Source organism: Urocitellus parryii, chromosome 7, assembly GCF_045843805.1.
Source record: "Urocitellus parryii isolate mUroPar1 chromosome 7, mUroPar1.hap1, whole genome shotgun sequence".
Classification (NCBI taxonomy): domain Eukaryota; kingdom Metazoa; phylum Chordata; class Mammalia; order Rodentia; family Sciuridae; genus Urocitellus; species Urocitellus parryii.
The window spans coordinates 132,387,507-132,411,325 of NC_135537.1; the positions used below are offsets into that span (position 1 = coordinate 132,387,507).

Consider the following 23,819-nt stretch of genomic DNA (forward strand, 5'->3'; position numbering starts at 1 on the left):
GGAGATGAAGGGGGAGCTTGAGGGATGCGTGCGGGAAGGGGTGTGGCTATTTTAGGAAACCAGATTATAGGCGCAGCTTTCACCGAATTAGAATCGCGGGAAACTGGAGAGGAATTTGTTTGGAAGTCTCGCGAGAGCGAGTCAGGCTAGCCAGAGTACGGAGGTCTCTCGCGATAAAGAAAGATTTCAGTGGCGGGGCGGAGGTGGGTGGTCACTCTCGCGAGACTTGCAGGTACGTCGGCGGCTGCCCGAGGGATGAGAGGTTTGTAAACAGGGCAACACAAGGGGGGTTTACGGGCACTAAAAGGAACCGATTAGATCGTCTTCTAGGATTTGGTGTTCCCTGTATCTACTCAGGCATTCTTTCCATCCCTAACTTTTCCTTTAACTGGCCTTTTAGGACCGGAAGTCCTTCATCTTGAGCATCCAGTGTTGGAAGCGGCCTTTCTTTACCGGAAGTCCTTTTCCGAGGGACAGGAAGAAGGCCCACCTGGCCGGAAGTCTCACCTCCTTGAGCTCCCCCGCCCTTCTAGAAGTGTTTCTGTCACCTGTGCTTACTTCTGGTCCCTTTATCCGTTTTATCTCTATACCAAAAAAGGATACATTTTGTATCTTCCTTAACTCCACTAAACGAGTTGGATAGCTCACTCCCCGAGTCGGGGTTCTTTCCCCGGCGACCCCATGTAGCTGAGAAGTGGGACCTGGGGGTGGTTGGACCCCTGGGATCCTGAAGGGGTTAGGAGGGCGCAGAAATACGCTCTGCCCCTTCTACAAGGACGCGACTTCCTCAACCTTTCTTCGCCCGCTGCCATGCACTCTGTGGCCTTCCCGCTTCCTGTGGTTGTGGCTACTGTGTTGTGGGGAGCAACCCCCATTCGGGGGCTCATTCGAGCGGTGAGTCCGAGGGTCGGGTGGGGGAAGGGCGCTGAGGGGACAGATTGCAGGCTGAGGAACATGGGCTTTTTTTGTCCACAGACTTCGGAGCACAATGCCAGCATGGACTTTGCAGACCTCCCAGCTCTGTTTGGGGCCACTCTGAGTCAAGAGGGACTCCAGGTGACTTTCTTTCCATTTTTCTATATTCCCATATCTTGTCCTGGGTGGGGGTTGAGGAACCATGCCCTTGGTGAAGCTGGAGGTAGGAAGAGTCAGGAACTAATTTCATGTATGCATCTGGTGTGGAATCCAGAATCTGGAGGTTGAAGGCTGAGTGCCTATCCATGGAACTCGAGCTTATGAGGGAGACTGAAAGTGGACTAAGATGAAAAACAGGAGGAAGTGGCACTTATCAATAGGATCTCTGGAGCCAGCTATTGGTTGTATAGACATGGACAAGCTAATCATCTGAGGCTTAATTTATTTTAAGGTAAAATAGGATAATAGAAGTTACCCTAAGGGTACGGTGAGAAAGCAGTTCTGTGGTACTTCATGGCAAAACTGCAAGAACTTGGGCAATAGATATCAGTAGTTGTGTGAAATGCATAATTGGAAATTTGTAGGCAGGCAAATGTGTTATGTGTACATAAAGTTTAGTTAGTGGGGAACTGGAAAGCAGAATAGAATTAGGTTGCAGAATGGGGTACAGACTAGCCCATCTAAGAAATGAAGAGGGAAAATGAGGTCTTGAAAAGAGATGTGGTTTGTTTTAATTGCATCTTTTGAAGGATAAAAAGATGTAGGCTTCTGGCTTGGGTGGGATGCTCAGACCCCAGGGATGAGAAGGAAGTGAGAGAGAATATGTAGCATGCCAGGGCCAATCTACTTGGGAGCTCTGTGGGAAGCAGAACCTAGGGAGAAGTCCAACTGTTTTTGCTTCTGTGTCCCAGGGGTTCCTTGTGGAGGCTCACCCAGAAAATGCCTGCAGCCCCATTGCCCCACCACCCTCAGCCCCGGTCAACGGGTCAGTCTTTATTGCACTGCTTCGAAGATTCGACTGCAACTTTGACCTCAAGGTTGCTGAATGTGGAGTGGGATCTGGGAAGCTGAGGGTAAAAAACAAGAGAGCCAGGAACAATGGCAAGGTCCATGATGCTTTCTTATCTTCTGCCTTGTCTTTGTAGGTCCTAAATGCTCAGAAGGCTGGGTATGGTGCAGCTGTGGTACACAATGTGAATTCCAATGAACTGTTGAACATGGTGTGGAATAGTGGTAAGTTTGGAGAATGTGGAGAACTAATTTTTCAATAGAACTCAGACTTAAGAGATAGTGGGAGGGCTGAAGGCTTAGGGAAAAGAAGCCAATCCTTTGGGTGGGATGGGGCAAATGCCAAGGCTCCCAAAGTATTTATTAGAGTGGAAGGTCGAGTTCCCAGTGTAACACCCTGATCCCTGCAGAGGAAATCCAGCAGCAGATATGGATCCCATCTGTGTTTATTGGGGAGAGGAGCGCCAAGTACCTGCGTGCCCTCTTTGTCTACGAGAAAGGGTAGGACATGTGCCTCCTTCCTTCAGCAGTTCCATGCCAACCTGGAGCCCAGTCCAGGTCTCACTGCCCCAACCACTCACCCTTAGGTTCTTTCTCCCCTGCCCATTCCTTTCCCCAATTTGGGTATAGTTCAGAGCCAGTTACCCAGTCTATCCTTTGTTCATTTGCTTTTCTTGCTTCTGAGACTGATCTTCCTTTCCTCAGGGCTCAGGTGCTTCTTGTTCCAGATAATAGCTTCCCCTTGGGCTATTACCTTATTCCTTTCACTGGGATTGTAGGACTGCTGGTTTTGGCTATGGGAGCACTAATGGTGAGTACCTCAGAATTTGAAAGGAATAGCTGTTTTGTTTTTTTTTTTTTTTTAGTTGTAGGTGAACATAATACCTACAAGCTCTCTACCACTGAGCTACAACCCCAGCCCCCACTGTTCAGTTTGTTCCATAAGCCTGATCCATCCACTCCCCTTTCCCCCAGATAGTTCGTTGTATCCAGCACCGGAAAAGGCTCCAGCGGAATCGACTTACCAAAGAGCAACTGAAACAGATTCCTACCCATGACTATCAGAAGGGTGAGGATATAGGGGAGGGAAGGGCCTTGCCCATAGCTTACTTGGTTTCTGAAGGAGTTAGATACCAGTAGATAAGGGGTACAAAGATGGCAGTAAGAAGGTGCCAACCTGAGATGTTATCCTCTTTACTGCCAAATATGATGAAGACAGGAGAGGGAAGTAAGAGCATGAAATGGAAACCATAGAGGACTAAAGTGGAATAGGTGGAAACATGGAATGACATACCTTAACAAGTAAGAGGAAGTGAGGGCAGAGAATGTAAAGTGGTGAGGATTCAGTCAGAAGAAACTGGTAGGGTTGAGTATTAAGGCCTTAGAGCCCTCAGTGCCCATATAAGGCTATAGCAGAAGTCCTGCCCGTTTCTACTCCTCCCACTCCATCTCTCCACCCTCATATCACCTCCCCCTAAACCCACTTCCTGTCTCTGTGCTTATCCCCTCCACCCCAAAAGCTTTTGTTCTACCCTGGCCTTTATTCTGCTTAGCTCTTCCACTGTCTGTAGAATTAGGGAACACTTTTTTGAAGAGCTTAGATCTACCACAGGCCTTCAAGAGTTCTTGTGAGCCCAGTTCAGAATGGCTTAGTTAAGGACTAGATTCCTTTTTCTACTTCAGGAGACCAGTATGATGTCTGTGCCATTTGCCTGGATGAATATGAAGATGGGGACAAGCTTCGGGTACTCCCCTGTGCCCATGGTAAGGCCCTCACTGCCTGTGTGCAAAGCCCCCACCACTACTACCAAGGCACCAGGTAGGGTACCTCAACTCATTCCTCTCCATAGCCTATCACAGCCGCTGTGTGGACCCCTGGCTCACTCAGACCCGCAAGACCTGCCCCATCTGCAAGCAGCCTGTTCATCGGGGTCCTGGGGACGAGGAAGAGGAAGAGACTCGGCGGCATGAAGAAGGGGATGAGGAGGGGGAGCCAAGGGACCACCCTGCCTCAGAACGGACCCCACTCCTGGGTTCTAGCCCCACTCTTCCTACTTCTTTTGGCTCCCTAGCTCCAGCCCCCCTTGTTTTTCCTGGACCCTCAACAGATCCCCCACCTTCTCCTTCCTCCTCCTCCTCCGCCATACTTGTCTAATACTTCCCTAACACTTGGCATTTCTGGTGACCTATTTGCACAGGCCCTCTTCCTCCAGTCTTCTAAATTCTGATAAGGGAGAAACCTAGGCTGGAAATGGCCCCATCCTTCTGAGGGGTTGTGTATTGGGGAGGGTCAGAGGGGATTTGGGTCTTCACATGGGTTAATAAAATTGTTTTTGTGGACTAAGAAAGGGGAAGGTCATTTTCACTCAGGTTAATCTTTTTTCCCACCCTGAGGTGCTAGGGATTGAATCCAGGGCTTTGTGCTTGCTAGGTAAGCACTCTTATCAGCCCCCATACAGGTTAATTTTTTATGCTTTTTTTCTGCTATAAAGGGACAGGGGAACATTGGAACAGACTAACCTGTAGTCATGGGGACAGCCCCAACAAGCATTTGCTGTGACTCAGAGGGGGGAGCCCCACCTACATAAGAGGATGACTCAACTAACTGGCCTTGCCTTGCCCTGCAGGCTTGGACCCATTCTCTGGTCTGAATGGCTTTATTCCATTATCTACCAATTCAACTAGCATGCGCTTGAGGACCTAGGCCTGGAAATACCACTGTGGAGAAGACAGGCCACCTGGAGAGGTATACCTGAGGCAGGTAGAAAGGCCTGGACATGGGGGTATAAAGAGCAGAAAGCTCAAATACCTGGACTTAATAGTGCCTCAATCCTGTTCCCAACCCTGAGCAAGGTTCAAGTAGGCAGGTCACAGTGCTTGTCCCCTCTTCTGATACCTAAACTCAAATCATACAGCATCTTGTTAGTAGAATCTTTTTTATTCAGAAAAAAACAAAACCAAAAAAAAAAAAAAAAAATCCAAAACACAAAAAAAATGAGAAAAATTTTTTTCCAACCACACACAGGAGGAGTATGGGTAAGGGGGAGGTATCTTTCCATCCAGCCCCGGCCCCGGCCCCAGCCCCAGCCCGTGGTTTTGGCAGCAATAAGGGATATGGGGTAATGGCCCAAAAAATAAAAATGGTGTCTGTGTATGGGAAGGAGGGGGTGCAAAAGCTGTGGGGAGTGGTGAGGGAAGGGACAGAAGAGGTCAGTACTGGGCACGCCGCAGGTGGGAAGCCATTTCATAACATTTCTTGTTGATCAAACCACCGTGGACACCTTCTTTGCCCATCAGCAGGACTAGCGCTGGAGGAAAGAGAGAGGAGGCTAAGGCTAGGACCCAGGTGTCACAATTCCACCCCCTCTGCCAGCTGTTCAGCAGCTGTCCAGCCCTGGGGGCTGTAACCCAACCTCATCCCTCCCAACCCCCCACACACAGGCAGGCTGTCAGTCAACCTGAAACAATAGGGCTTTTCAAAGGAGAAAAATCAAGCTTAAAGGCTAGAGAGGAACAAACTAAAATTTAGGGGTCAAAGCTCAAGACTCTAGGCTCCTGTGTTCAGGCCAGAAGTGACTAAGGAAGAGCTGAAAAGATCAGAACTAAATGCTGGCTTAGGACCCAAACAATCTACCTACTCCAATAAAACGAGTTTCCACTTTAAAAAAGCTCAAGGCAAGAAAGAACTAAAAAGGTAACATAGGCAGTGGCATATGCCTGTGATCCCAGCAATTTGGGAGGCTGAGGCAGGAGGATTGCAAGTTTGAGGCCAGCCTGGGCAACTTAGCAACACTGTCTCAAAGTCAAGAGAACTTGGGATGCAACTGAGTGGTAAAGCACCCCAGGGTCCAATCCTCAGTACAGAAAGAAAAAAAAAAGGCAATGAAGTTCAACTTCTTCATAAGATGAGGAACTGAGACAGAACTGGAACTAGAGGGACTATCCAGGCTTCTAGCAGACAGGGAGTAGAACACTGGTTGGACCCTCTTCAAAATAAAGTCACACAGAAAAAGTCCCCAAGATGAATGGAAAGAGGTACATTAAGTATATCTCAGATGTAGAGGAAGGATAAAATAGAGAAACTCACTCTTGGCAGTCATGGTGACAGTGACATTGAAGGTGGGGGCTCCACCGGTGCTCTTGGTACGAAGATCCATGGTAAATTCCCCATCCTGCAGCAGTGAGTCCCGGATCACAGAACATTTCTGGCCCCCAAGTGTCAGCCCATTCACGAAAAAACTTGACCGGTCTTTGCCAACCAGGACACCAACCTCAGCTGGCTAGAAGAGGAATTGAGCACCCATGAAGATAATGCACCAAGTTCTTCACTTTGTTCTCTAGAAACCTACCTCCTCCTACTGCTTTGGGAACTATACCTTGGTCAATGAAATCAGAAATTTAGTACTGTGGAAAGTTGTTTCAGAAAAAGAGCATGATCCTCAAATCCTCTAAATGGGACCAGGGATGAAGGGATAACATATTCCTCTGGAGAAGCAGATCTCAGTGTTTTCATATGGAAAGTAAATTCAGGAAATATAAGGGGACCAAAAGCCAGTAAGGAAAGTGGGGAACCTTTGGATGCTCAGAACTCTCCTTCAGGAAAAGCAGAAGCGGAGAGGGGAAGGGAAGGGGCGGGCAAAGCAAGAGAAAGCAACTTTGCCCTTATTTGGTCAAAGGTTCTGCAGATGTTAGGAACCCGGACGCCTGGGTCTCCAAATAACCTAAGAGTCTAGATCCAGGTATCTATGTCTCAAGATGAGGAAACAGATTCTGGGGGCTTTCCGGGAAGTAGGAAAAGTTTTGAAGGGGGTGGTTAAACAGAACTGGCAAGCTCAACTCTCGGGTCTAGATACCCCAGGGAACCTTTCTCCTCCTCCCCCTTAAACCCCAAACTCCTATATCCGGTCCCCTCCCGCCCGGAAATCCCCTTCCCCGCCTTTCGAACTTCCGCTACCCCTCCCCACTTCCGGGCAGTGTGGCCAAGACGTAGTGATGGTGGAAACAGCAGTAGTCATCCCTTATTCCTTGACTTATACCACCTCAGAACTTCTCATAAAGTTCCCCTGCCATAGGCCCCGCCGGATGGCGGGAAGGGAGGACGAGGGGACTTCCGGGATTGGGCCTCATAGGAAGGTTGAGGCCAACGTGCCGAATTGGGGGTGTGTGTGGCGGCCTCGCCCTCTCTAACGGGATTGGGAGGGGCAAGGAACCCACGGAGGACAAGCATGGGCCGAAGGCCATGCGCCAGGTCTCCCACCCGCATAATGGGAAACAATGGCGAAGGAGACATGAGTTCACAGTCTGAAAAAGTCAGGGGGTCTCCAAGTCCCGTCTCAATCACAATCCCCGGTTAAAATTGCAGCGCGTGCCCGCCCCGCCCTATAAGAGGCGGAAGTGGGCCGCCGCACCGGGCGGCGCGCCCCTCCCCGCCCTGTGTGCCCCGGATGTAACGCCCCGTCGCATAAAACGGGGCGCCGAATGGGATGGGCGCCGCCGCCAGGGGCGTAGGACTGGGGGGCACTGAGGGACCTGTTCACGTGCAGCCGCCATTCGCGCCGCTTCCAGGGAAGGCACCGGGTCACGGCCTTTCGCTGCTCTTCCTAGACCGCGCCCGCCCCCACCCAAGTCCCTTCCTCAGGATCCAAGGCCAGTCAGTGTCCCGAACCGCGCAAGCCTCGCAGTACCGTAATGTTGACGAAGGTTTTCCCGGGGACGGCGGCCCAGACGGAGGGCGAGTCCTTGTAGCCCACGATGGCCGCGTCCTGACAGGTCCCGTCCGCCATGAGGTTGTCGATGTAGGCGTTCCACCCGGCCATGGCGCTGCTGCTGGGACTGCTCTCGGCGCTGCTGCTGGGGCCGCGGGCTGGGCTCGGGCTGCCTCGGACTGGCGGGCGGGGGAAGGCGGAGAGCTCGGGGCACGCGCTACCGTCCGGACCGCAGCTCTGCTAGCTGTGCAGCAGCCCTCGCACCGCCACTTCCTGCTCCTCCCCCCCCCCCTGGATTTTTATTTGCAAAGGGCGGTAGGGGCGGGGCCTGCTCCCCATTCTCTCCCTCCCCCCGTCTGCCCAGATACCGAACTTTGCAAATGCAATTTTAAAAATCCCTCCCCCTATTGCAAAATTTGCAGAGTTCGATGGAAAGCTATGAAAATGGCTGGGGGTGGGGGGTGGCGGGGGAAAGGATAAGATTAGGTCTTGCCCCAGTCGGCATTGAATACAAACTAGACTTTGGTATAGGGGAAAGGGGTGAGCCAGAGAACGTAAAAGAGAAAGGAGGAATAATTAGCAAAATGCAAATTGAGCAAATTAAAGCGAGTTCGGGGAACCCAGGGTTAAACAGAACGACTCCTCCTTCCCCCACCTCCGCCGGAGGGAAGGAACGGCGGGCGGCGGCGGCGCGTGCGCCCGCGCCTGCGCCGGGGCAGGGAGGAATGGCGCGTGGGGCAGTTGGGGCTGGCGGCCGGCTGCGCGGGCGCGCGCCGGGCCAGACGGATAGGGACCTTCTTGGGAAGGAAGGCGGGCGGGCGGGGTACGTGTCTCCCGCCAGGCGGAAGGGGCGGGAGCGCAGGCGTGCGCGCTGCCACCTCTCCACTCTTAATATTACTTATTTAAGCAATATGCGAGCTAGAAGGAATTTGACAAAATACCAGGCCGTTTTCAGAAGGGCTGAAAGTGCCCACCTGGGACACTTGTCCCCAGCACAGGTAGGTCTCATTCGAGAGCATCCCACTCCAGGGGATTATCCCTTCCCTGGGTCGGCTCAGCCCAGGGCCTCGCCCCAAGTCCCAGCCCTGCCCGTCCCTGAGCCAGCGGTTCAGGTCACTGGCCGTGCCCCTTGGTCCGTCTCTGCCTAGGTCACTGAGTGCGGGTGCCCGCGGGACCAGACGGTAGGGACTAATTTTTCAAAGCGGAAGAATACTAAAGTTCCAAGGATGGCAACTTTTTTCACTAAGACGAAAATCCCTTCTACTTGGGGCATATTGGGTTATTCTTTTACAATAAAACTTATGCCAAAAAGTACTTGTGTGCGATCAGTTGCTCGCCGCCAAACGTGAAGGAGATGCTGATGGCTTCGGCGACTTAGCCCATCCAAACCCTCGCTGCTGAGGGGCTTGGCCGCTTCGGCGACTTAGCCCATCCAAAACCCTCGCCGCTGAGGGGCTTGGCCGCTTCCGGTCCCTTGGGGAGGGGCGCCGAGGACCCTCGGCGCGCCTCCGGAGCGGGACAAGGGTCCGTTTCTCTCTTTCAGGGCGGACTGCGGTCCCCTAGCATCCATCTCGAATCTCTGGATTCTGACGACCCCCGAACTTGTGTTCCTCGACAGCCGCGTGGCTGAGTCACTGACGGGCTAGGGCGGGGCAGCGCTCCGGCACGTGGCGGCCCTCCCCGCCCGCCATCTCCCGAACTCTGACCCGCGCACCTTCCACCCCAGGGTGGAAAAATCCCGGAGGGAGTGGCCCGAGATAAGCGGGGAGGGACAAGATGGGAGATGGGGGGTAGGTAAGGTTCCTGGGGTGGGGGCGGGGAGGCTGACCCCGCGGGGCAGGCAGGGCAGGGAGGAGAGCTCTGGAGAGGGCTGCCGAGGTGAGTCACCCGGACCCAGCCGATCGGGCGCCGGCGGGTGTGGCCTCTCAGTTGGAGCAAGGCGCCCAGTGATTCGCGCCGCCGACCAACCCCGGCTGCTGGAAAACTTGGGGCAGACCCCACATTCCCCCGATACCCGGCAAGGCGGAGTTACCAAGTGCAGAGACTAACTTCCTGTAGTGCTGCAAGCAGTCTGTAGGACCGGCCCCAGGCGTCCAGATGCTTACAAAGAGCCACCCCCTTCTCCCGTTCATTCATTTCTTTCACTCCTGATTTAACACCATTCATTGAAGGGGCCTCGCGTTGAAGCACTCATAGTCTATATGAAAAGGGGTTCCTGACCGACAAGATCCGCACTGGACAACAAATGCTGTCCCAGCACTATCAGTGGGGCGCCGGGCCAGCTCTCAGGGCCAGTCTAAATTCGTCTACCGGCCTCCTTCTTTACCCCCCCCCCCTTCGCTGGCCAGGAGAGAGTTAGGATGGGGTGGCGCCTTATGAAGACCCTAAAAGGTGAGGCGTTCTCGCCTTGTGTGTGAGTGGGGGGTTTCCACTTAAGACCTTGCCCACCATCTCCAGTCCCTTCCCCCTGCTGTGGGCGGAGTCCCGCTGAATGAGCTGAGCTCCTGTGAATGTCAATCCTGCAGCCCCTCGTCCAGGCCCCCTCCCCAGCCCTGCAGGGTTCAGGTTACCCCTGGCCTTTCCTAAAGGGCACTAGTTTCTCTTTAACCTTTGCAAAAGGGGAATATAATCCTGGGGACAAGAGAGACCCCCCAGTCTGAATCCCCTCCTTTGCACCTCTCAAGGGGTGGAATTAAAAATAGGAACTTTATTGGGGGACACAGAGAACGGGAAGGGTAGTCATTAATCTTTGGGAAGGGGGCAGGTTCCGAGGGCCAAAGGCTGCTTTAGGCAGTAGTGGGCACTTGGCTGCCAGCCTAGTGTGGAGGAGGGAAGATGGAGTGAGAGAGGCGGGGCTGGCTGGGGGACAGGGTGGCAGGGGATAAATGCCCAGCCTGAGAGGGGGTGAGCTGACACTGTCCCAGCTGCCATCTAACTTGGAGCTCCATCCAAAGCCCCAAGGAAGACATCCCAGGTCTGGTGAAACTTACAGCTCCAGGGTGTGGAGATGCGGGTGGTTCCCCTTTAGAGAAAGTGGGGGAAATTTCATCTCTTTTTCTCTTGGGACTGGGGAGAGCTTGAAAGAGAGTGGTGGGGCAGTATGGCACAAACACTGGAGTATCCAAGGATATGGAGAAAGGAAGCTGTGAAGAGAGTAGGGATGAATAGAGAAGTGTGTTTAAGAGTTGGAGCCAGGTAGAGAATTTGGGGCCTGCCAGGATTTGGGAGCAGAAAAATAAGAATAATAGAGGAAAACTCCAGTTTCACTAGGAAGTCATGGAGAACAGATTACTTGAGAAGAAGAAGGAAGGAGAGACACAAGTGCAGCTTTGGGGGGAGGTGGGGGCTCAGGGAGTGGTGCAATCTGAGGAGTTACAAGGCAGAGGCCCCTGAATTCTTGGGATGGGAAGGTGCAATAGGAGCTGTTCTGAGTGGGGGAGGGGGCTGTGCCTGTATCTCTGGTCTGTGACCTTTTTATGGGGTATTTTTAGCTCCAGCACCTGCCTTCTTGGGGTGGGGAAGACTCTTAAAGGGCAAGGGATTTCTGGTTCCCCAAGGGATCAACTGCCCACACTCACCTCTTTTTGCGCAGCCATGGCCATGCAGAAAATCTTTGCCCGGGAAATCCTGGACTCCAGGGGTAACCCCACGGTGGAGGTGGACCTGTACACTGCCAAGGGTAACACAGGCCCATCGAATTGATTTGCTTCTGAAGATTCCAACCGCATGTGCCCTTTGTCTCCCAGCTCCATACTACAACCCGTTCTTTCTCTGGGGTCCCCTTTCCCAGACTTTTCCCCAGGCCCTCTTTTTCCAATTTGGCCCTGGAGCTGGGAGAAGAGGGAGTCTCTCACAATGTCTCCTCTCCCTGGACTCAGGGAAGAGAACTCAGCCCTTTGTGGTGGGTGAGAGGGTGGGTGGAACTCTGTGATCTTCCAATCCCTCTTGCCTCAGGTCGATTCCGAGCAGCTGTGCCCAGCGGAGCTTCTACAGGTATCTATGAAGCTCTGGAACTGAGAGATGGAGACAAATCACGATATCTAGGGAAAGGTAAGCTAAGGCCTACGCAAGAACCTGTGTGGGTATTTTTAGGACATGGGCACACAGGGATAGAGGACTGGAACCCAAAATCCTTAAGAAGATGGGGTACATGGGAAGCGCTCTGATTGACTTAGAATTCTGAACCCCCTCCTTCGGCCCTTTAGGAGTACTAAAGGCTGTGGAGCACATCAATAAGACTCTGGGTCCTGCTCTGCTGGAAAAGGCAAGTTTTGAAGCCAGCTCCCCCTTCCCTCCTGTCTGTGCTCCTGAGCCTCACCCAGGCAGCTCCTCTCCCCCAAATATTTTCATTTGTCCTTCCTTCTGCACATACACTGACTCCTGAAAAAATCTGACCTCTGTCCTCTCCTCCTCAAACCTGTCTTTCCAGAAATTAAGTGTTGTGGATCAAGAAAAAATTGACAAATTTATGATTGAGCTGGATGGGACTGAGAATAAGTGTGAGTGAAAGGCCAGAGGTGGGGAAGGAATGGGGTGTGAGAGGGGTGGACAGACCCCAGAGGCTGAGGTCTGGCTGGGGCTCTTTCTGCATCCCATATTCTGGGGTACACCAGAGCTGGATGGCTTTTTTATTCATTCCACAGGCATTTCCTGAGGTCTGTCCTCTGCCAAGCCTGGGCTGGTTGTGGACAGATGCGAAGCTGACACATCCCCCTGGGGTGGGGACTCTCAGAGCTCCTTCAGGCCACTGGGGAGAGATCTGTTAACAAACTTTAAATGCTCAGCGGTTTGGAGCTTTAGATTCTCTCTGGGATGACCAAAGGGGATGTTCAAGGAAATAATGCCAAACCCTGCAGGGAAAGCTCTCATCCTTCTTTCCCACTTTCTTCCTTTCAGCCAAATTTGGGGCCAATGCCATCCTGGGCGTGTCCTTGGCCGTGTGTAAGGCTGGAGCAGCCGAGAAGGGCGTCCCGCTTTACCGACACATCGCAGATCTCGCAGGGAACCCTGACCTCGTACTCCCAGTGCCTGTGAGTGTGGTAGCTACTGCCAAATCCCAGGTTGTCAGAACTGCCCCCACCCAAGGAGGGGTACTTAAGCAGCCTTTGGAAAATCTACCTTTCGGGATCCTGCTCCAAAGAAGTGGTTTCCTGAAATCCAAACTCCTCAGCTGCGCTAGCGCTCTAGCCCCTCCTTTCCCACAATCCAAACATTCCCTAAGCCCCTCTGCTTCCTTTCCTGGCTGTGTAACCTGGTTCCTTCACATTCCAATCCCAGGCTCCATAACTCTGACCTCATTTTACCCTTGCTCCTCCAGCCCCCATTAGATAGAGAGCTTCTTCATGGCAAGGAACTTGGCATTTTCTTTGTATCTCTCAAGTCCTTATTAAACCAATGCCCTCTTAATGGAAACCCTTTGAATTTAATCTCAATAATGATGTTACCATTTACTGTTACTTATTAGGAAGATTGTATAAGAGTATGGACTCCAGAGAGGAACCTGGCTTTGCATATTTATTAGTTGTATGATTTTAGGCAAATTATTTAACCTCTCTATGCCTCAGTTTCCTCATCTATAAAGTGGAAAGTAATAGTAGTACCCAGCTAATAGAGGTGTTTTGAGAATTCATGTAAATAAGGTTTTGAGTTAATTTATGTAAAGCTCTTAGAACAGTGCCATGAAAGTTTCAGCTATTTAGCCAACTACTCAGGAGACTGAGGTAGGAGAATCAAAAGTTTGGGGCCAGTTTGGTCAACATAGTGAGACCCTGTCTCAAAAATAAAAATAGCTGGGGATGTAGCTCAGTGATAGAGCATTTGTTTAGCATGTGCAAGGCCCCAGTTTCAGTCCCAAGAGGGGTGAAATAAAGAGTATTCACTCTTATATATCAGAAACACATTAAGAATTTTATATTCAATTTCTCTAATTTTTAGGAAAAGATCCTAGAGGGCCAGGCATGGTGGCATACACCTATAATCCCTGTTACACGGGTGGCTGAGGCAGGAGGATCATCAGGGCCTGGTCAATTTAGTAAGACATCATCTCTGAAATAAAAAGGGCTGAGGATGTGGCTCATTGGTGGAGCACTTGCCTAATATTCACTAGTTTGAACCCAAGGGTTCAATCCCCAATAATACCAAAAAAGAAAAAAAAAAAGAAAGAAAAAAAAATATCCTAAAGGGAAATTAGTGTTATCCCCATTTTTTAGAAAGGAGGGGGAACAGCTCTGATGCCGGGCATGGTGGCACAGGCCTATAATCCCAAGGGCTTGGGAGACTGAGGCAGGAGGATCAGGATTTCAAAGCCAGCTTTAGCTAAAGCAAGGTGCTAAGCAACTCTGTCTCTAAATAAAATACAACATGCCGCTGGGGTTGTGGCTCAGTGGTCGAGTGCCCCTGAGTTCAATCCCTGGTACCAAAAAAAGAAAAAAAAAAAAAGGCTCTAAGGAGGAAAATTACTCATTCTAGACAATTCAGCTAGTAAGTAGGGAAGCCAGTGTTCAATCTTGAATACCCAGCCCAGCTTGATCCCTCATGCCCCAGGTCTGAGTACCCTCTCCACATCTCAGGCCTTCAATGTGATCAATGGAGGCTCCCATGCTGGAAACAAGCTGGCCATGCAGGAGTTCATGATTCTGCCTGTGGGAGCCAGTTCTTTCAAGGAAGCCATGCGCATTGGTGCCGAGGTCTACCACCACCTCAAGGGGGTCATCAAGTCCAAGTACGGGAAAGATGCCACCAATGTGGGGGACGAGGGCGGCTTCGCACCCAACATCCTGGAGAACAATGAGGGTAGGTGCTGAGCACCCTGGGGTACAAAACCCCTGGATTCCTGGGGAAGGGGAGGAAAGGGTTCAGAGACAAAGGGCACTGGAATCTCAGGTCTTCTCTTGCTCCCCTCTCAGCCCTGGAGCTGCTGAAGACAGCCATTCAGGCAGCTGGTTATCCAGACAAGGTGGTGATTGGCATGGATGTGGCGGCATCTGAATTCTATCGCAATGGGAAGTATGACCTTGACTTCAAGTCACCTGATGACCCTGCCCGGCACATCACAGGGGAGAAGCTTGGAGAACTTTACAAGAGCTTCATCAAAAACTATCCTGGTGAGCCAGGCGCCGTGTGCACCCCTATAATCCTGGCTACTTGGGAGGTTGAGGCAAGAGGATTGAATGCTTAAGGCTAGGGCAACCCTTGTTGGGTCCTGTGGGAACTCAGTCTCTTTTCTTCTCACTTGAATAGATCCTATTCTTATGCTCAAAAAGAAAGAAAAAACAAGTTCAAGGGCAATTTAGCAAGACCCTGTCCCAAAATTTTAAAAACTATAAAAGATTGGGGATGTATCTCAGTGGAATTCGAGGTGTTCCCATGGTCTGCCCAAGTCCCCTGCAGTTGTCTAATGCCCTGCTTTGCCATGACTCAGATCCTTCCAATCCTTATCTCCAGGTCAGTCCCAATCTAGATTCTGTTACCTGTCATCTCCCCATGAGGTGAATTCTGACTAACTCTGACTGCCCTCTACCCTCACTAGTGGTCTCCATTGAGGACCCCTTTGACCAGGATGACTGGGCCACGTGGACCTCATTCCTCTCTGGGGTGAACATCCAGATCGTAGGGGATGACCTGACGGTCACCAACCCCAAGAGGATTGCCCAGGCCGTTGAGAAGAAGGCCTGCAACTGCCTGCTGCTGAAGGTCAACCAGATCGGCTCAGTGACTGAATCCATCCAGGCGTAAGTGCCTCCTGACTCTGGGGCTCATCATGGCCACCCTCTAGCTCGGCCCACTGTATCAAGTCCTGATCATTAATCCAAGTCTTCCTTTCCCTAGCATCTGACCCACCCACACCATTTTCTTTTCTTTTTTCTTTTTTTTTTTTTTTTTTTGTGGTACTGGTGATGGAACCCAGGGCCTTGCACATGCTAGGCAAGTGCTCCACCACTGAGCTACATCCTCACCTCATCCATACCTTCTTTTTAATTTTATTCTCGGGATTGAACCCAGGAGTGCTTAACCATTGAGCGACAAATTTTTTATTTTGAGGCCAGCTCAAAGTTGCATAGAGACTCACCAAGTTACTGAGACTGGCCTTGAACTTATGATCTTCCTGCCTCAACCTCCTGGGCCACTAGAATTACAGGCGTGTGCCATTACCCACCCAGCTTCACCCATACCTTCTTGTCTTCAAGGCTTTAACTAACAGTTGGCTTGACCCCACTTTACTGCTCTGGCCCTGCCTTGTTCCTCATCCCCAGCCTATCCATTCTTGTCTCCAAAGTTCTGTTCTCTCTAGGAGCATCTCAGGAACCCCAAGTCAAGATCAGAAATCTCTTCTCTCCTACTTCCCAAAGAATTTAGTCACTGTCTTCTCTGCAACATGCCCACTACCAAAAGCAGAAGGGAAAAGCCCTACATAGCCCCTAGCTTTCCCACTGAGGAGGTCACACAAGACCTCACTAAATATCCTCCTCTATTCAGCTGCAAACTGGCTCAGTCTAACGGCTGGGGGGTAATGGTGAGCCACCGTTCTGGGGAGACTGAAGACACATTCATTGCTGATCTCGTGGTGGGCCTCTGCACAGGACAGGTATTCAGGATTTGACCAAGTGTTCTTGGGGTTCTCTGCCTGCCCCTGAATTGCATGCTACCAAAGGCTGTTCCCTTGGGGCCAAGCTTAACCTCTCCAACCTCACCCAACCTTCCAAATCCTACTTGCTATCCCAGATCAAGACTGGTGCCCCTTGCCGCTCAGAACGTCTGGCCAAATACAACCAACTCATGAGGTACAGCTGGGATAGTGGCCTGGACATTGGGGAGCTGGGGGCTACTAGGTGGGAAGGTGGCAGCTCTGACTTTTGTGTTATAGGATTGAGGAGGCTCTTGGGGACAAAGCTGTCTTTGCTGGACGAAAGTTCCGTAATCCAAAGGCCAAGTGAGAAGCTGGAGGCCCAAGGAACCCACTGGACAGACCCAGGCCTCCAAGCCCTTTCCCATGAAATAAACACTGGTGCCAAAGTAGATCATAGTGTGTGTGTTTGTGGGAGGGAAAAAGGAGATGCTTTGAGCTGGGAAAGAAAGGAGGTGGACAGGTTGGGGGAGGGAAGGGAGGCAGAGAATAGATGTGTAACCTGCTAAGACAGGAGGAAGTGAGGCCCTCCAGAGGAAGCTGGGTGGATCTAGAACAGAGAAGTTCACACTTTGGAAGGAAGCTGGGGAAAGCCAGTCCCTTATGTGAAATGCAGCTCAAGAGGTGCTGATGTAGCAAGGAATCAGCTCTAGGAGAAGGGGTAGGAGTGGACAGAGCAGCACTGAAGGTCTTGCCACCACTGTGAGGGGGCAGCTGGGGTAGGCCTGTCATTGAGCTGCATTAAATGGCCTGAGATTATACTGTGGAGAAAAGACCACAGCCATACTGCTTTGTGAGGATGAGTGGTAATGAGAGCAGCTGCCACTTCAGGGCTTACAAGGCTATGGAAGCACATGCTTGTAATCTCAGCTTCTTGGGAGGCTGAGGCAGGAGGATTGTAAGTTCAAGGCTAGCCTTGGCAGCTTAGCAAGACTCTGTCTTAAAATAAAATTAAAAAGGCTGGAGGAGTCACTTAGTGATAGAGCACTCCTGAGTTCAATCCCCAGTATGAAAAAATAAAATTCTGGAAGTATTCTCGGTAATTATATCAATTTACATAATCCTGCCAGACAGTTATCATATTATCCCATTTTTATGGGTGAGGAAAATGAGGCACATAAAGTTAAAAAAAAATCCCTTACCCCAAATTGCAGAGTTAGCAGTTGGCAGGCCATTTGGCTCCAGCAATCGTGCTCTCAACAATAGTGCCAATAGTTGGCCACCTTTGACTTTCACCAACAGAAACTGTATCCTGTGTACTGAAATTGTTTCTCCTCTTCTTTGCAGTAGCTCTAGGACCCACTTTTTTATGTATAAACAAACCAGGACATTGGGTCAAAAAGTGTTTATTGAATGTAAAGTAACCCCAGCCCCATGGGGAAGGAAGTTCCAAGAAGAACAAAGAATAATACAGATTAAATACCCACCTACACATTCACACTCTTCTTTCACACAAACACACACACCACATACATATCCAAGCTCCAACAGTGACACATCGAACACCTGCTTCCCCCCAGCCTGAGTGACAGCTGGCAGGAGGCGGTTAGGAGGTGGGGCTCCAGGATGGGTCCTAATAGCAGCAGCCTTGTCCCTCCCTGCCTCCTGTCCTGCCCAGAGGTCAAAGGATGCTGGGTGGGGAGCCTAGGAGGTAGTTGGCAACTCTTCCCCACTCTGCCGCAGACGCTTCTTGGCTCGGATCTCATTCATGGCCTCTTCAATGGAGCGTGTGTCCCTCTTGTTGGCCACAGGCACTGGGGGAGGACGGGAAGGTGGACAGAACATCAGCCTCCACTCCCCCTCCCATCCTGTGCTCTGCTCCCCAGGTTTCCCCTAGCCCCACTATGGCTCACCACAGCCATAGGCCTTGTTGGCTTGTAGCATGTGGGCCGCATCCTTGGCTGCTCCTTTGCCAATGAGGTGGCTATACTTGTCCTTGTAGTCACTGGCAGGGCTCACCACTGCAGGTCCCTGTTGGGCTGCCTCTTCCTCCTGCTGCTGAGCCAGTTCCTAGGGGCACAAAGGTGGGGCACCGGTGCTGGGTGCTCAGGAGGCTGACCCTGACCCTGACCCTGACCCTGACCCCTTCCAGGTGAGGCTAATGGGCTGCAGGGCTTCAGGCTAATGGACTACAGCTGCCAGGCACAGCTCACCTTCAGCTTCCGTTTCTCCTCTGCCTTCTGGGGGTCCCACTCCTCTCCATGACGGTAGGAGTCCAGCTCTTCATCTGAGGGTGCAAACTCCTAGGGAAGAAGAGAATAATGGAGTCAGGAGTCCATACAATGTTTAAAATCTCATGCCTCTCCCCCAGGTATTGGGGGAACAGGCTGAAAAGGGAAGAGATGAGAGTGAGAAGCTCAGGCCTTTTACCTTTTTGAAGATCATGACATAGCGACAGTCATTGTCTTCCCCAAAGGAGAAGGATGTCAGGCCAGCCACTTCCACTACATCATGTCTGGGAAGGGATGGCACAAGACAAAGACTGTTGAGTCATAAGGGAGCCTAGTGTTCTCCTCTGGAGGGATCCCCCTTGACCCTTATGCTCCCCATTTCCTGCCTCCCACAAACCAGTCACACTCACAGGATGCTCCTCTCTATCTTGTTCATAGGCTCAAACTTTTTCTTGATCTGCCCACTGTCTTGGATGAAATCTGACACCTCTTTCTCCATCTTGGGAGAAGGAAAGGGAAGAAGATATGAGAGATGGTTCCACCCAAATATCCCTTTCCCCAGTTGGGCCAGTGGCCTTTCATTGCCTCCCCACACCTTCCCCAGCCTTCATGCCACTGGCTTTTAGGCTTGAGACTTTGTTTTTTTTTAAATGGTGCTGGGGATTGAACCCCTGACCTTGTGCATGCGAGGAAAGCACTCTACCAACTGAGCTATATCCCCAACCCATCTTGAGACATTTTCAATGTAACTGAGCCCTCAACTTTTTAACTCTAACTTATTCGAAATCCTTCTAGAGGCTGCCTTTGATCTCTCCAGTTGTTCTCACCCTTTTACGAAACTCCACTTTCTGTTGTTTCTCTTGCTCTTGTAGTTTCTTCAGGCGGGCAGCCTGCTCTGGGGGTGAGAAATGGCAGCATGAGGCCAGGGCTAGAAGCATGAGTGGGGAGTGTGTCAGGCTTCAAAGAAAGTCCAGTGGGAGGTGGATTATTGTTTATTCACCAAGTATTTACTGATGTTTATTATATACCTGGCACTGTGCAAAGGCCCTGGGATACCAAGACGATTCAAACACAATTTTGCCCTTTAAGAGCTCACAGTTTAGTAGATCTGACAGGGACCAGAATCATGTTTAATCTCATTTACCAACCTTACTGGAAAACCAATGAACATTTGTTTAATGCCCACAGTGTAAGGCACCTGGGGAGGCAAGGTGACTAAGCCCCTGGCCTCTGATTTTATTATCTCATTGTCTCATGGGAAAGGGGAAATGATTTAACTTTCTATATTTTGTAAGTACTCTCCACTTCCCACTTCTACAGATAGGACAAAGCTGAAATGGCTCATCTAACACTCTTCTCCTTTGGGGATATAGGTGTTCAAAGTATAACTGGAACAGAACTTCCACCCTGGAGTCTTATTAAACTCTCCTCCCTTTCCTCAGATCCTGCCTTTACATGAGATCCCTTGTGCCCCGGAGGAGTGGGTACTTGTGTGTGTGCACAGCGCTGGGGATCAAACCTAGGGTCTTTAGCACACTAAACATAAACTCTACCACTAAGTGACATCCCCAGCCCCAAGGGGGTTACCTTCCTAACCTGGGCCCTTATTCTTCTCTTCCCCCACTATGTGATTTTATTGCCTGAGATTTGAACACATATCCCTTCTTCCTCCTGCTCTTCAGACTGAAATATCATACCCTCACCTCTCTCTTGCCATTTCAAATCCTTAAGGTCCATTTCTTCCACAGGATATGAATTCCCACCTCCAGCTGCAACAAACCTTTTTTCATTCTTCTAATCATTCTGTGCCTTTGCACCTGTTGTTCCGTATGCTTGGAATACTTTTCCTCCTCTTGCAAACATTGATATCCACCATGAGTCAGAGGTACTTCTTCTACCAAGCATATTTGGTTCAGATACTCACTAAACTGAAAACTAACATACTATAACGTATTATTTGCTTGCCTTTCCTCCCAGACTATGAGCTCCTGGAGGGCAAGGACCCTGTTAATCTTCTGTCTAGTTATCTTCCAGGCCCCACACCTAACAGCCTCGAAGCTCTCATCCCTCTGACCTTATTGGTCATCAGTAACCATCCTATCTTGGTTACTGCTTTTTTTTCTATCTGGTTTTCCAGTCTTCTCTGCATCTGGGGAAGTGGTATAAGATTAAAGTTAAGAACATAGGTTTAATCTCTGCAAAAATGTAAGGATGCACACTAAAGAGAAGCCTCATGAATATAAAGAGTATGGAAAGCCTTAGGTGGCCCTCATCTTTTCAAAGCCACGTAAGAATGCACACTGGATAAATGCCCTATGAACGTATATAATATTCAAAAGCTTTTAGTTATCAGTTTTTGTAGAACATGTAAGAGCACACACCAGAAATTCAATAACTATATAAAAAATAAGGGGGAAACCCCTCGCTAATTATTTTTTTGGTACTTAGGATTGAACCCAGGATGCTTAACCATTGAGCCACATCCCCAGCCCTTTTAAAAAAAGATTTTTAAATACACACACACACACACACACATATACAGTATGTTATATATAAATATATTATACATAATATATATATTTTAGTTGTAGATGGACAAAGTATCTTTTATTTATTATTTTATGTGGTACTGAGGATCAAACTGGTGCCTCACATGTGTGAGCAAGTGCTCCACCACTGAGCCACAACCCCAGCACCCCCAGCTCTTTTTAAAAATATTTTCTTTAGAGACAGGGTCTCCCTGAGTTGCTAAGAGACCCTGAGTGCCTCACTAATCTGCTGAGGCGGCCTTTGAACTAGAGATCCTCCTGCCTCAGCCTCCTGAATTGTTGTGACTCAGGCAAGCAATCCTGCGCAGGGCCTTGTTGATTCTTTTTTTGTGCTGGGGATTGAACTCAGGGGGCACTGACCATTGAGCCATATCCCTAGCCCTATTTCTACTTTATTGAGAGACAGAGTCTCTCTGAGTTGCTTAGCTTCTTGCTTTTGCTGAGGCTGGCTTTGAACTCCCGATCCTCCTGTATCAGCCTCCTGAGCCGCTGGGATTACAGACTGTTAATTGATTTTTAATGCTCCAGAAAATTCACTACACGGAAGAATACCACACATTATATAAAATACAACAGTCATATAGAATAGTCTTTTGTCAATATCTCAGGCTTAAAAGGGATCCATAGATAATGCACATAAAATTTTTAAATAATAAAAGACCAGAGGTTAAAAGTCATTCCTGGGCTTGAAACTCTGTAACTTACTAATCAAGTGATCTCAGGCAAGTGACTAAACTGATTTTTCCTAGTGTATCAACTGCAGTTAGTGATCATCCAGTCATCCTGAGCATTAAATAATTCCAATTCCTCCTTCCCTATGTGCTCCTTGCCTTTGAGAGCTTTCAAATACACTTATTCTCTGTTAACACTCTACTCTTACCTCGTTTACTGAATCTATTCTTCAAACCTTGGCTGCAGACAAGATTAGGACCTCCAAATATAAATATGTAGTTTTTCTCAAATACATATAAAAAGTATATATTTTTTCAAAGCACTTATTCAATGCATTATTAAAGTTCTTTGTGACCATTTCAATTAAATGAGCGTCTCAGACGGAACTGCGCGCTCCTTGAGGAACATCCCTAGCAGGCGTTCAGTAAATAAGGGGCAATATTTAGATATAGGGGACCCTAGAGCACTTTGGAGGCGTTCTGCTTGCCCTGCGTCCTTGGGGCAGACGGGGATCTGGTGGCCAGGACCCAGCTCGTTCAGTCAGGGCCCCCAGAGTTGGAGCTGGTGTCCTCTCCAAGGCGGGCTTTCCGCTAGGCTACTTAACAAGCTGCAGCACAAGCAACCCTGGGGAGGCCTCTACTAACCCACAGGGCCGCGCCCTAGGCTGGCTGCCGAACTTGAGGCCGCCTGCTGGGAAGCTACTCCGAAAGCACAGGCGGGGAGACTATGGCCAATCGGACCCACCGGGGCATTCTCATTCCTCCAATCAACATCACGATCCCCCTGGGCAGCTCGGGAATTTAACGCTGCAGTTGGGAAAAGGATTATTGGACAGACAGAAGGTACTGGGTTAAAATAAGAAGGAGGAGCATCGGGACGCAAAGGACCTAGCAGCCAATGGGAGGTGCTGAGGATGGGGTGGGTCAAGAAGATCCAACAACATTCAGGAGGTAGAGCTTTAAGTTGAGATAGCTAATAGCAGTGAAAGGATTGTAGATGAACATGTCCTGAATCCAATCAGAATGGACTTGCGGGTGGGTGGGGTCGGGAAACGCAGCACGCCATCCCCCAATCGAAAAAGGAACGAATGAGGAAGGATTGGAAGCGTTCTGCCAATCAGAACTCGCCAGCAGCGGACAGGCGGGCGTATTGGCCAATTGGAAACAAGGACTGAGGAAGGCCAGGGCAAAGAAAAGGAGGCAGGAGGCTGGAGCCAGGTTTTAGGTAGCCAATCATCATCCGCTAAGGACAGCGGGCGGGCCGGCAGCCCTTTTAGGGACTCTGAGGGTCTCAAAAGGGGCCTGTGAGGGGTCTTGCGGGGTTCAGGAGGCGGCATCGTCCAAATAAGGAAGACTGCAGTCCCGAGAACCGAGCGAAGAAAGGCAGTTGTGAATTTGGGATCCTCACCTCGGGCCTTGCGCCGAGTCTCCTGGTCACCGAGGCTGGGTGGCTTCTCCATGGAGCTCAGGATGGAGCCCAGTAGGTCCGCCATCTTGGGAGTGACTGAGAGGGGGCGGTGCGTCTTAAAGGGAAGGGCGAAATGCCTTTAAGGCCGGAAACACGTCGGAGGCGAAAAAAGTACGCGCCCGCTCCGCTGAGGCACTGATCCGAGGCTTGCCGCACGCGTGGCACCTCCCCCTCCGTTGGCGAGGCCCCTTCCCGGATCCCCGCAGATAGAGGCCAGAGACTGGCTGGTGCAGCGATGTTTAATGGCAATTTGTATAAACCAAGCCCATGCACAAGTAGAAAGTGCTCGTGGAGTCGGCGGGAGGCCCCTGCCGCACAGACCTCCCCGCGCCTTAAATAGATTTTTCACTATACTCTGTATGTTACAGTATGTACAAGCCCCCTCCCCTCGGGGGCGGGGGCGGGACTCCGCAATGCGTTCCTATGTACATCCCCTCCCCTTTGGCCCGGAGGTGGGTGGCCAGAGTCGGGGTGACTGGGTAAGACAGGGCCAGGAAGGGAGAAAACAGACGCAAACATGCGGAGTCGGGATGGGGCTTCGACTAGCCCCGAAACACTAGGGCGCGCGCAGCGAAGGCAAAGGTGGGGACCCAGGCTTATACATTCAGAGACGCGTCGAACAAATAAATAAGGCAAGTCAGGAAGAGGGGAGTTGGGTGCAGGCAGGGAGAGAGCTGTGGAAAAGGGGCAGGCAGGGCTCCGCAAGTCA

At 50.6% G+C, this 23,819-nt stretch overlaps 4 protein-coding genes across 4 annotated transcripts; 2 read left to right on the plus strand and 2 right to left on the minus strand.

Annotated features, from left to right (window-relative positions):
• The first annotated feature begins 180 nt into the window (after positions 1-180).
• On the plus strand, positions 181-4,265 carry Rnf167 (ring finger protein 167). The gene is made up of 10 exons (XM_026380713.2): positions 181-262; positions 401-894; positions 976-1,056; positions 1,827-1,952; positions 2,061-2,148; positions 2,334-2,424; positions 2,629-2,734; positions 2,899-2,992; positions 3,607-3,687; positions 3,774-4,265. The coding sequence occupies exons 2-10, from the start codon at positions 811-813 to the stop codon at positions 4,076-4,078; spliced, it is 1,056 nt and encodes a 351-aa protein (XP_026236498.2). The 5' UTR covers positions 181-262; positions 401-810; the 3' UTR covers positions 4,079-4,265.
• Positions 4,266-4,886: 621 nt separating this feature from the next.
• On the minus strand, positions 4,887-9,406 carry Pfn1 (profilin 1). Its single transcript, XM_026380697.2, has 3 exons — positions 7,608-9,406; positions 6,011-6,203; positions 4,887-5,231 (listed from the first exon to the last, which is right to left on the minus strand). Exons 1-3 carry the CDS (start codon positions 7,737-7,739, stop codon positions 5,134-5,136), a joined length of 423 nt encoding a protein of 140 aa, XP_026236482.2. The 5' UTR covers positions 7,740-9,406; the 3' UTR covers positions 4,887-5,133.
• A 1,087-nt stretch (positions 9,407-10,493) lies between these two features.
• Positions 10,494-16,643, plus strand: Eno3 (enolase 3). The gene is made up of 12 exons (XM_026380694.2): positions 10,494-10,602; positions 11,221-11,307; positions 11,583-11,678; positions 11,834-11,892; positions 12,058-12,127; positions 12,525-12,658; positions 14,198-14,420; positions 14,534-14,731; positions 15,157-15,358; positions 16,104-16,212; positions 16,350-16,408; positions 16,492-16,643. The coding sequence occupies exons 2-12, from the start codon at positions 11,223-11,225 to the stop codon at positions 16,559-16,561; spliced, it is 1,305 nt and encodes a 434-aa protein (XP_026236479.1). The 5' UTR covers positions 10,494-10,602; positions 11,221-11,222; the 3' UTR covers positions 16,562-16,643.
• A 938-nt stretch (positions 16,644-17,581) lies between these two features.
• On the minus strand, positions 17,582-23,248 carry Spag7 (sperm associated antigen 7). Its single transcript, XM_026380727.2, has 7 exons — positions 23,051-23,248; positions 19,250-19,317; positions 18,833-18,921; positions 18,622-18,706; positions 18,405-18,494; positions 18,105-18,261; positions 17,582-18,005 (listed from the first exon to the last, which is right to left on the minus strand). Exons 1-7 carry the CDS (start codon positions 23,133-23,135, stop codon positions 17,896-17,898), a joined length of 684 nt encoding a protein of 227 aa, XP_026236512.1. The 5' UTR covers positions 23,136-23,248; the 3' UTR covers positions 17,582-17,895.
• Between the last annotated feature and the right edge of the window lie 571 nt (positions 23,249-23,819).